This window comes from Haliotis rufescens, unplaced genomic scaffold (genome assembly GCF_023055435.1).
Source record: "Haliotis rufescens isolate VD_foot unplaced genomic scaffold, xgHalRufe1.0.p SCAF_13, whole genome shotgun sequence".
Classification (NCBI taxonomy): Eukaryota; Metazoa; Mollusca; class Gastropoda; order Lepetellida; family Haliotidae; genus Haliotis; species Haliotis rufescens.
The window spans coordinates 40072268-40085217 of NW_025963813.1; the positions used below are offsets into that span (position 1 = coordinate 40072268).

Below are 12950 nucleotides of genomic sequence, written 5' to 3' on the forward strand. Positions count from 1 at the left end.
TGTTTCACGGGAAGCATGCAGTATAGGGCTATAAACGACATATTTTTAAAAGCCACATCACTTGTTGCTGCAGACGTAAAGGGTACTGACACAAGAAATGCCAAGATTGACAGCAGAGGAACGTGAACGTGCCTTCGGCATGCTTCAAGCTGGTACGTCAAGTAGAGTCGTTGCACAACGGTTTCAATGCCATCATTCAACAGTCCTCAGGCTACTGAGCAGATACCAGCAGACACGAACCACCACAGATCGACCACGTCCGGGTCAACGTCGTGTAACTACACCACGTCAGGATCGCCATATTGTTCGTCGGCATCTTCGTGATCGTACATTTCCGGCTACCAGGACTGCAGCAACCGTACAAGGCCCACATGGTTGATCAGCGCTGACACCGTACGTCGACGTCTCCGCTCAGCAGGGCGTTGGGCCAATGGGAATCGTCATTGGAGATTGCGGCAGTGGCATGGTGTGCTGTTCTCTGATGAGTCCCGTTTTCATTTACGGAATGCTTACGGTCGACTGCGAGTGTGGCGTCGACGTGGAGAACGTTACCACAATGACTGCGTTGTACAGACAGATCGGTGGTGGTGGGGGGGTCGGGGGAGAGGGGTGGGGGGGAGGGAGTGTCATGGTGTGGGGCGGCATCAGTCATAACCATCGAACAGAGCTCCATGTTTGTCGTGGTAGAGTTAATGCCCTTCTCTACAGGAATAACATATTTGCAAATCACGTCATCCCATTCTTTCATCAGCACCAGGGTAGGCACACCTTCCAGCAAGATAATGCAAGAGCGCATAAAGCACGTGTTTCAACACAGTATCTAGCGAACAATAATGTGCCTCTGCTTCCATGGCCAGCCCTGTCACCCGATCTATCGCCAATTGAACATCTATGGGATTACCTGGGTCAACGCCTCTCACGTCGTCCGCAAGTACAGAACCTTAGAGAATGTGAAGATACACTACGTCAAGAGTGGAATGCCCCAGAATACTTTTCGCAGATTTATTCGATCAATGAGAAGACGTTGCATGGCCTGTGTTGCTGCCAATGGCGGACATACCAGATATTTAATTTTCATTTTAACCCTATGTGTCTTCATTACACTGATGACGTAAATGTAATTACTGTGTGATATTACTGTTGCCTTTGTCGTCTTTCTTAATAATCCGTCTATGTCTGTTCTAATTATCGGTCATTGCTCAAGTTGTTTTTGTAATATTTCAAGATTTATTACCGGTGCGTTTTCAATGCTGTTCAGTATAGTTATTGTACGAAACAGATTATTTAGCAAAATGTTATTCAATATCCTTTAAAAAGCAATAATAAAAGGAGAACTTATACAATGTGTGTGTGTGTGTATGTGTGTGTGTGCGCGCGTGCGCGCGTGTGCATGTGTGTGTGTGTGTCTGTCTGTGTGTGTGTGTGCGCGCGTGTGCATGTGTGTGTGTGTGTGTGCGCGCGCGTGTGCATGTGTGTGTGTCTGTGTGTGTGCGCGCGTGTGCATGTGTGTGTGTGCGTGTGTGTGTGTGTCTGTCTGTGTGTGTGTGCGTGCGTGTGCATGTGTGCATGTGTGTGTGTGCGTGTGTGTGTGTGTATGTCTGTGTGTGTGTGTGCATGTGTTTGTGTGCGTGAGTGTGTGTGCATGTGTGTGTGCGCGTGTGCATGTGTGTGTGTGTGCGCGCGTGTGTGTGCGTGTGTGTGTGTGTGTGCATACGTATGTATGTAGCGATGTATACTAGATAACAACGATAAACAGGTTCAGTCTTTACCAGATCATCAGTAAACTACACTTAATATTTTACAAAGGGCATATTGCTCACACGAAACACCCATTTTTACTGTCTTAAGTGGCCCAAACGCCTAGCCTTTATGGCCGGAACGAATCACAATTGATGTGTTCCGGTAACGGATGTGTGATGGCACGTGGTCTGTCCCCTATGGTAGGCGCATCATGATAGTTATCCCGCACAGATGCCGTGACTCCCTCCACAGCAGCAACACGCACATGCTCACTGTTAGACTGTGTGTAGAAACACAAGTTGCAGGTTAGTATTTACTTTTCTTCTTCTTTTATAACTTCCTTATGATAGGCTAACAAGACACCTGTGTGCATGTGTAATAGTGATGAATTTGTTTGTTTGTTTGTTTGTTTAATGCCGCACTCAGCAATATTCCAACTATATCACGGCGGTCTGTAAATAATCGAGTGTAGACCAGACAATCCAGTGATGGATATCAGGAGCATCGATCCACGCAATTGGGATCGATGACATGCATCAACCAAGTCAGCGAGCCTGACCACCCGATCCCATTAGTCGCCTTCTTACGATAAGCATAGTCGTATCATTATATTAAATACAAACATATACATCTGGTGTGCGATGATTTACTAAGATATAGTAATTATATCAGTTAGGTTGTTGGTTGTTGTTGTTGATTTATTGTTTAACTCCGCACTCAGCAATATTCCAGCTATATGGCGGCGGTCTGTAAACAATCGAGTCTGGATCAGACAATCCAGTGGTTGATATCATGAGCATCGATCCACGCAATTGGGAGACATTGCCATGCATCAAGCAAGTCAGCGAGCCTGACCACCCGATCCCGTTAGTCGCCTTTTACAACCATAGTCACCTTTTACGGCATGCATGGGTTTATCAGTTAGGTAAACGTGTGAAATATACATATCTTCTTTTTATAACTAATATTGATATATATTTCTCGAGATCAACGAAAGTGAATTAGTGTAAAATGGCAGACATTTGTCACGTCAGTGAAAACCACAAGCACATACATACTTATCATTTCGAGGCCAAGATTATTTTTGCGAGCAAACTAATTAATATTTATGCGGACTGAAATGATAATAGGATCCCCACACCACTGAGGTATTTAATTCTGCTCTGTGAATATTATTCAGTAACATCAAGAAAGAATGATTTCACTGGCTTTTAGGGATGCATGCTTCAAATAATTCATTCGGATTGGTTAAACTCCGAGTGGACTAGCACAGGCTATTTTCTTATATCATAACGTTACTTTTGAATTAAAGTTTGCTATTTCTTGTAATATAAATAAAAGAGACATGACCCTTTTTATAATCATAAGAACGTTCTGTTTAATATGAAATGTCAACGCCAGACCATAACCAGTCTCGATTATTCGACGAAACAGATTCCTTTGGGCGTAAGAGGCAAGAAAGCTGTGAAGATTATATGAACGGATCACTGTCCTATACCAATTATTCATGGATGTCATCTATGAAGAAGTCCCGAATTTCACATACTGTTTTCTCAGTAAACATCAGATGGCGTATTTTCACCAGGATCCTCACGGATGCGTGTTAAAGCATTTGGTAGAGAACTTACATAATGGTAACAACAAACAAGAACAACTTTCTTAATGAAATATCGTTTACAAGCTGTCTTCCATCAGTTAAATATTGAGTGAGTGAGTTGGGTTTAACGCCGCTTTTAACTGTATTCCAGTTATATCACGGGTGTCAGCTTAATGTGGGAGGAAAGCCCGAAGTGATGCAGGTCTCAGACGTTTACCACTTTGGTGAATCCCACGAGCACGGGTATGGTGCTGACAAACCTAGAAACATAATCGGGGCGTACCGGGATTCGAACCTACAATCATCGGTTTCTGGCGTGGCCATTGGACGCAACTCTGCACAGCAAATCGAGGCGCCTTAGACGACTGGGCCATCCGTGCCCCCAGTTAAATATTGAATAAAAACATTTCTATGACAAAGACAAACACTCATGTATAAAATGTTTCGCGTACGACGACTCCTTCATGCTATCCAACCAACAAGCGACAATAGCCATTAAGTAAGACAATGCCCGGTGTATCTATATCTAGGTTAAGAGGCAGGTCAAGGGTGACACGCATATATCACAAGTCATAACTGTATACTTCCTGGTACAGATGTAAGTAGAATACACCCTCATCCGTCAGTTTGAAAATATATTTACTAACTGGACATCCATATTACATAGTCACAAAATTGCTGTTTGAAAACATTCTTCAGTTGTGAATAAATATATATGTTTTTGATTACGAATATATATCATATATACCGGACAGAGGTTACACATTTGGTGCTCATTATATAGCATAAATTGAAGAACTAAAACATATTTCACATTGAAAATACAATCGACTGTCGATAAGCTGCAAATCAAGTGACTTTAAAAAGAATTATTTTTGTCCCGTTTGCTGCTCGCCCGACAAGATGTTCCAACTTTCCACACCACTAATATCGCAGTAACGATGTCCAATAAGAGTGAGTGAGTTGGGGGTAAGGCCGCTTTTAACATTATTCCAGTCATATCACGGCGTGTCAGCTTTATGTGGGAGGAAAGCCCGAAATGATGCAGATCTCAGACGATTACCACTTTGGTGAAACCCACGAGCACAGGTATGGTGCTGACAAACCTGGAAACATAATCGGGGCGAACCGGGATTCGAACCCTCTGGCGTGAGGCGCCTTAGATGGTTGTGCCACCCGTGGCCCCGTGTGCTATTAGAAGTCAGCAATAAGAAGTAGCTATCAAGTAATTGTCCATCTTTCACAAGAAGTTCAGTAATTTATTAATAGCAAAATTAGTACGATAGAATTGGTCATCAGCAACTCATGCTTGTTGTAAGAACACTATTGGGTGGTCAGGCTTGCTGACTTGGTTGATGCATATCATCGTAACCCAAATGCGTAGATCGATTCTCATTATGACAATCACTGGATTATCTGATCCAGAATCGATTATTTACAGACCGAAGTTATATGGCTGGAACATTGGTAAGTGTGGCGATAAACAACACACATGCAAACACAACATTTACTTGAACGCTATCTCTTGTTATAAGGTGACATGCACTGATTCGCCGTTCTTATTCAACTACCCATATGACCCATATAGTTTGTCCAATATAAATGGGCACAGAGCAACAAGGAAGTGATCTATTTATATGCTGTTTTTTAACACGATTCTAGTTTACAAATGAGGATGAATAAAGTTCGTGGTATGGACCCAATGAAAGTATCTACTTATACATTTATTTTTTTCTGGTAATCATGTTTCTACTTAATGAGATTCGTGTTGTAACAAAACATGGGGTGATGGGGCAGCCTATAGGGCTGACCCGGGGTAACCCGGGTCGGATGGGTACTGAGTAGGACCCGGGTACCCACAGGACTACCCGGACACATGGTTAGTCACGTGATATATTGTTTGATGACCAAAATTATCTAAAACACTATGGTTACACTACAAGTCACTCATGTTCGCATTTCTTTCTGACTATGCACGCATTCCTTCTGACTTTTCAAATGGTTGAATAAAGATATAACTAAATGCAACTTAAGTGTATGAATGACCAGATTGTATACTACTAATAATACTTGTACATGTATCTAAATACGTTTTGCCAGGGCTATCCTAAAGATGTTCCCATTCGGACATTTAGAGACATCTCCTGAGACCTACAGTGGGTACCCGGGGAGGGTCGGGTAATAGTGGGGTGGGTACCCGGGTAGTAAATTTGGACTCGTCCCAGCCCTAGTAGCCTAGTAGATGAAGCGTTCACTCATCACACAGAAAACTCGGGTTCGATTCCCCTACACGGGTTCAATGTTTGAAGCCCATTTCTTGTGTCTTCTGGCTTGATGTTGTTGTAATATTGCAAAACACGGCGGAATATGAAACTCTCTCACTCACTCACCCATTACAAATTATGTAATATATTAAACAAGACAGTAACATATTTATCATAAGGTATCCCCATTCAGAACCGAAATAAATATAGGATATTTCTTCCTTTGTTAGTAGATAAGAAGGCTCGCGTTTCTTTTGACGTTTTGCTAGTTGTATTATAATTATGTTCCTGCTAAATCAGATTGGAGTTACAACACAATATGGTGTTAGGGTAGGACAGTGGTTAAAGCGTTCACCAATCATGCAGAAGCCTCAGGTTCGATTACCCCACATGTATGTAATCCGAAAAGCCCATTTCTTGCGTCTTCTCCGTTGTTTTCCCGCAATATGACAAATACTTAGTGTATTATGTAACATATGGCAAGCCGCATTTATGACGGAGCATCCTAGATGACAAACGAAAACATTATGGGGTACATCTCATATCAGTATTGACAGCTTTTGCTTCTTGATTTCAGCTAAGATGCTGCTTCCCGTCCTGTGTCTGTTCCTTGGCTGCCTGACTCCGTCTCAAGGAGGGCATCTCAACATCACCTGCAAGCCTTGTGTGTGTAGTGTGGCATCCAATGGAAAACTTATCGCCAATTGTTCGGACAAACATCTATCTTCCATCCCCGAAACGATTCCAAATTCAGTATCATACATGTGTTTGTCTCATAACAGAATTAATCCTCTGTCAGGTCGTTCGTTTCAACGGTTCACCATATTGGAACATCTTGACCTATCCTTCAATCAACTAAGTCGTTTACAAGTGGACACTTTTATCGGAGCTACAAACCTGATACAACTGAGTCTCCATGGAAACAATCTTCCGCTAAACGAGACAGCATATCCAGAGGGGATATTCAGACAGCAGAAAAGATTGCGTACCCTGAACATTGAACAGAACAGCAAGGTCCCAGATTCAGTGTACCCAGATAAAGCTCTGGGCGATCTTACTGCTCTTCGGACACTTGTCATTGATGGTGTACGTAATGCCACTTTTGGGAATGGATTTTCGAAATTGAAGAATCTTACTAAGCTTACGGTATCAGGGGAAAGGGGCTACTGTTCAATTCAGAATCTGCTGAATACATCTTTCCTTCACATTCCATCTGTCAGGTACCTGGACATCAGCAAATGTGGAATCGACTCTATTGAAGCAAGTGCATTTTGGCCACTGAGGCATATTGATACTCTAGACATCTCCAACAATCAGTATCTAGGATTTGATAGCCTTGGTGAAGCTCTATATGGGCTTCGGTTTTCATCTCTAAGAGTATTAAAGATCAACAGGATTGTGGCAACATTTGCCATAGGAGTTCACATAAAGCAACACAATTTCAGGTATTTCACTGATCTTAATGTAAAGGAGATCTATATGGATTCAAACAGAGTGGAACTCATAGATGAAGAGTGCCTCAGTCAGACAAAAACAGTAGAACTGGTATCCATCAAACGCAATAGAGTGACATTTGGATCCTATCTCCTAAATCTCAATGTACTGACAAATTTACGTAAAATCTATGTTGAAAACCAGTACGCATCTAATATCCCTTTTGTTGATTCTGGTACACCCCCAACTCCCTCCAAGAATCCTAGGCTGCGTTCTGAGGCTCAACCAATGGTTCAATATTCACGAATATGCACGCATGCCTGTGAGGCAGAATGTACCAATAGCTCTTTGTACAGGAACTTTTATAATAGTTATTACTATAATACAGGATATGAACATTTTATAGATTTTGTTACAATACAGTTGCCTCCAAATTTAACATATGCAAATATCAGCAACAGCAAATTGAACTATGTCATCCGTGAGCTTAAGTTTCATAGAAACCAACTTAGAACAGTCGATTTATCCCACAATGTCTTTACAAGGTGGATAGGGCCAATACATGAATCTCACACAGTTGAATATCTGGATCTCTCTGACAATTACTGTACACATATAGCTCCCACATTTTTCATGTTTGCTAGTGGCCTAAAAATCTTAAATATAAGTAGAAATTACCTCTCAGTGGCTCTTCAAGCGGACAGAAATGGGCAGATATTGTTCAACCAAACAAACTTGGAAGTACTAAGAATCTCAAATAATCTTATTCGGGAACTGCCTTCATCAATATTTAAGAGACTTACCAGACTCCAGGTTCTTGATTTAAGTTGGAACATGATGACCTCTTGGACTGTTGAGATTAGCCACATGACGCACCTCCATACCTTAGACATATCGGAAAACAGATATGAAGACATACCAATACAACTAACAGATCAAATTGACCAAATACTGATTCATAGAAACGACAGTCTTCACCTAAGCATCAAGGGCAATATCTTGAAATGTGACTGTACGACACTGGACTCATTAGAGTGGATAACAAGGCCATATATTTCCATAAAAGAACCTGGCAGTACACAATGCAGATTATCAGATGGGGAAATCATTACATTTCTAGATATAGAAGAAATTATAGTGAAGCTCCAGCTACGATGTAAAATTGTAATTCCTCTGATATCCACAGCAGTGGTTGGAATACTATTTTCCATGTTCGTATTTGGAGCTGGTATGGTATACCGATATAGATGGAAGCTGCGCTATCTATACTACTCCACCAGACGGAAGTACAGAGGCTACCAGAGACTGAGAGAAGGTGAAGACCATTTTACTTATGATGCCTTTGTTTCCTATGCTGATGGAGACAGAGGGTTCGTTATCGAAGACATGCGAACTGTACTGGAGAGACACTATGGCTTGAGGTTGTGCATCCATCACCGTGATTTCATGGTTGGGGAAGCCATAACTGCCAACATCATCAATGCTATTCAGTCAAGCAGGAAGACCATTGCTGTTTTGTCACCGGATTTTGCAAAGAGCGCCTGGTGTGACTATGAAGTCCACATGGCTAAGCTGGAGAGCATCCACACTGGAAGAGACGTCCTGTGTGTGTTGTGGTATACTGACATACCCGACACGAGAATCCTCAGTAGAGATATCCGGGACCAGATCAATTATGACACCTATATTAAGTATCCAACAGTTGAAAATGATAAAAGGGAGTTTTGGGAGAAGATCAAAGCTGCAGTTAGCTTCTGAGACGGTTGCATATGACTCTAGAACGTTCAGCAGAATGGGTTTGGGCATTGTACCTATATATTAGGTGTGATCATCGAAGCGGGCATCAGTTTCTCGGATGTCAACAGTAGGCATGTAATCAGTTCCATAGCAATAGAGATGCAAATGTGCACCTCACGTGAATTGTGAGTACAGGGTTACTCAGTTAACTTCTTCATTGATATTTCCTGTGAACGGTGATCAGATATGGGGTAGGCCTTGGGGTTTAAAGTGTACCTCGTACTAAACTAGCAAAGAGGAAGCATGTATTGCTACACACTACCTGTGTATAACTTAATATGAAATGGGAACGAGTTTTGCATTATATGTATTACCATCGATAAATTTTAATGAGTTGACAAAGTTACATAAAAGTCTGTGTGTGCTCATAAGGAGAGCAAAGTGCGTATGAATACAAAATATGCAAATGTAAGCATATACATCATCACTTCCCGTAGGCATGCCATAACATCCTTGGTTTGTGTCGTGACTGCGCACAGCTCGCCAAGGTGCTACTTCCGCACTGTCAGGCTCGCGTCAGGTTTCATAGAGTGTGCTGACTTGTAATATCATGAGTAATCAGTCAGTGTAGACAGACAGACAGTTTATTCAGTAAAAGGCTCTAGGCCAATAATGCAGACACTGTTTGATTACAGGAACTATGCATGCCAGTATAATGATTGATTACGTTTCTCTGGACCTTATACGAATATATACATGTGTTTTATACAACGTCAAAGTTTTCGGATGAAATATCTCGTTACAAATGTTGCAGTTTGCGATTTCATATAATGTTTAAGATACATACATCTTAGAGCTGAAAACATCTCCCATACAAGCATTTCATGAAATTCATCTTCAATAAACGATCTACCATTTTCTGTAAAATATTTAAATAATCGTTCAGTTCATGGGACATTTGTGCATCTCCCCAAATGAACTGCAAGTTAAAACCATCTACATCTGAAACGAGTCATATGCATTTCCGGAAGCACCACTTGATATACCACTTGATATACTACTTGATGTCTCAATGCACGCATGATGCTGGTTGAACAGCGGATGCTCAAACAATCAGTGACTTCCGAGTGTCATGAAGGAATGCGATTGGCGGCAAGCTGACGCGTGTAATTATATACGGATCCTTCTGGAACAAAGCTAGCCATTCCATTGGCCAGTTATCACTTGTACAAACCCATAAAACTGTTTGTTGATTTCCGATAAGCCATCGATTCGATCAAGCTCTTGTGGTATTCAATAATGAAAAAATGGAATACATGGTCGTTTATTTGTGGTTTTCAAGGGTTTATCCTTCCAGATACAGAAGGCTGTCAGGATATCAAAAACTCCTCTTACAGATTATTCGAATCACTGAAAGCGTCCGACAAGGCTGTGTGTTGAGTCTCTTTCAGACAAAGGTTATTGCTGTTAGGTTATGGGTCAACCAATGTGCTAATTATATACCTACACAGTCTCTTAAATAATATAAATGACTGTGAGTGAGTGAGTGAGTGAGTGAGAGAGTGAGAGAGTTGGGTTTAACGCCGCGTTTAACAGTATTCCAGGTATATTGCGGTGTGTCAGCTTAATGTGGGAGGAAAGCCCGAAGTAATGCAGGTCTCAGACGTTTACCACTTCGGTTAAACCCACGAGCACGGATATGGTGCTGACAAACCTAGAAACATAATTTGGCCAACCGGGATTCGAACCCACAATCATAGGTTTCTGGCGTGCCCAATGGACGCAACTCTGCACAGCGAATCGCGGCGCCTTAGACGACTGTGAAGGAAGCTCTACTACCACGCGCTTCAAATATTATACCTAAGTATTGTTTTTGATGCAATTGCCTCACCAGTGTATTACTGTATTTATAAGTTGAAATGTTCACGGGCCTCATGTCACGGTCCAGTGCCGCAATGTTCCCCGACATTATTTCCGGTAATCTCCGGCGGTCACTATTGTACAGTGTGTGATCATTTGGTGTTAGAGAATTAGTGGCCCAACTATTTTTCTCTCTTGTAATCTCATGACACTCTCGAACCATGTAATGACTGGATGTATGTTGTCTCTCATATGCTCACTACCATGTTCTTGTATTAAAAATGTTTTTGTAATTATGATTTGCAAGCACTAGGGGAATTTATATCTACCTTCAGATATTCCTCATTTATTTATAGTAATTTTTGTCTTGTCAATAATTGTACATAGCTTTAGTGAATCTTTTATGGTACCGTTCGATAGCTTATGTTGATAATTACTTCTCCAGTGGGGACATAGTAGTTAGTTGGCTATTCGTATTTCCCCCGGGTTTACAAACACACGTTAGCTTGTTGGCCCCGTCAGTTGTATTCCCCGACAGGATGTCTCCTCCGACGTCCAGACTTCGTACAGGTTCTACTACACCAAATCAGAACCAGTTTGGACATTGCGGATTCCGTAGGGTGCGGTTTTCGTAGCCTTCAGTGCAGAATGAGAGACATCTGCAGGCTGTGATTGGAGGATATTTTGTAAGATTTTTATGTCTTTCAAATGTACATCCATCCAGTTATTAAAACTGACCATGTTTTTCTATATTTAGTACTTTTTTTTTCAACACGATGACTTATGCTGAATGTGACCACAGCTATTTTCAAGTAGGTGACATTTGGTGCGAAACATGGGGTGGTGTGTTTAGCTTCCGGTACTCGGAAAAGGAGCTGGCTAAGCTAGTCATTTTTATTTTTTTATTGCTGCTCTAAGGCCAAACTGTGCACACTCGTACAGGTAATAGCTGTGGAATGCTTAGTTATTTAAACAAAAAATATAACGTTACTATAGAAGTCTATGGGAAAATATTTGGTTGTGTGTAACCTTAAATCGTTCACGATTGTCTCGCTAATCAGGCTTCGTCGGTAAGTGGATTCGGGGCTTTGTCATCTAGATTCTGACTTAGTCTGGTTGTACTGAACTAAACGTAGTTACTTGCGTTTGTAATACTGTGTTTTTCTAGTAATCCGTGGATAACCAGCCTTCCCGTGTTTGACTAGGCGCTTAGTGACTAGTGTTTCCAAAACTTTGTAATACTGTGTTTTTCTAGTAATCCGTGGATACCAACTTTCCCCTGATTATTTGGGAACTTTAGTATTTCCTTGCTCTATTTGGGAACTTTAGTATAGCCTTGTTCTATTTGGGAACTTTAGTATTTCCTTCTTCTATTTGGGAACTTTAGTATTTCCTTCTTCTATTTGGGAACTTTAGTATTTCCTTGTTAAGTCAGGAACTTTAGTATTTCCTTGTTCTATTTGGGAACTTTAGTATTTCCTTGTTAAGTCAGGAACTTTAGTATTTCCTTGTTCTATTTGGGAACTTTAGTATTTCCTTGTTCTATTTGGGAACTTTATTATTTGCTTGTTAAGTCAGGAACTTTAGTATTTCCTTGTTCTATTTGGGAACTTTAGTATTTCCTTGTTCTATTTGGGAACTTTATTATTTGCTTGTTAAGTCAGGAACTTTAGTATTTCCTTGTTCTATTTGGGAACTTTAGTATTTCCTTGTTCTATTTGGGAACTTTAGTATTTTCTTGTTCTATTTGGGAACTTTAGTATTTCCTTCTTCTATTTGGGAACTTTTAGTATTTCCTTGTTCTATTTAGGTACTTTAGTATTTCTTGCTCATTCAGGAACTTCAGTCGATTAAGACTAGTTTTTATTGAGACGAAATCGTCTTGTTTTGTAGTCTTAGTGACTGATTTTAGGGATAAGCTTTCGGTGTTTATTTCCCTTTTGTTTACTTCATTCTCTCATAGGAGCGTAGAGTTAATTAACTCTAGTGTTAATTAGTCGCAGCCGACATAATTGGCAGTCGACGCACCGGGTCCACATCTTGTCAAAGTTTTGTTTTAGCTACCTTCTTTTATTATAGCTGTAATATAGTTGTTTGGCTCAAACTAAGTTTATATTTGCGTTGATAGAATTAATTTGTGACCGGTGTGAGCGCAGAGAGGATTTTTTTTGTAATTGTCAACCATTAGTATAATTACTAGTTATTCAATACACCTGTGAACCTATTACCACGTTATTTATCACTTTATTCTTATTTAGTGTCATACCTGATCATTGAAGCACAGCTCCGTGGCAGCCTCCCATACATGAATAAAGCAT

General features: G+C 40.9%; 1 protein-coding gene across 1 annotated transcript; it reads left to right on the plus strand.

The window, feature by feature from the left end:
• The first annotated feature begins 1979 nt into the window (after positions 1-1979).
• On the plus strand, positions 1980-10382 carry LOC124125347 (toll-like receptor 4). The gene is made up of 2 exons (XM_048394603.1): positions 1980-2045; positions 6179-10382. Exons 1-2 carry the CDS (start codon positions 2006-2008, stop codon positions 8791-8793), a joined length of 2655 nt encoding a protein of 884 aa, XP_048250560.1. The 5' UTR covers positions 1980-2005; the 3' UTR covers positions 8794-10382.
• The last annotated feature ends 2568 nt before the right edge of the window (positions 10383-12950 follow it).

Excerpts from the sequence above, each read along its gene's own strand:
- LOC124125347 (XM_048394603.1), top strand. The coding sequence starts at position 2,006 with ATGCTCACTGTTAGACTGTGTGTAGAAACACAAGTTGCAG. Across the intron at positions 2,046-6,178 it reads TGTAGAAACACAAGTTGCAG|CTAAGATGCTGCTTCCCGTC; the intron begins GTTAGTATTTAC and ends TCTTGATTTCAG.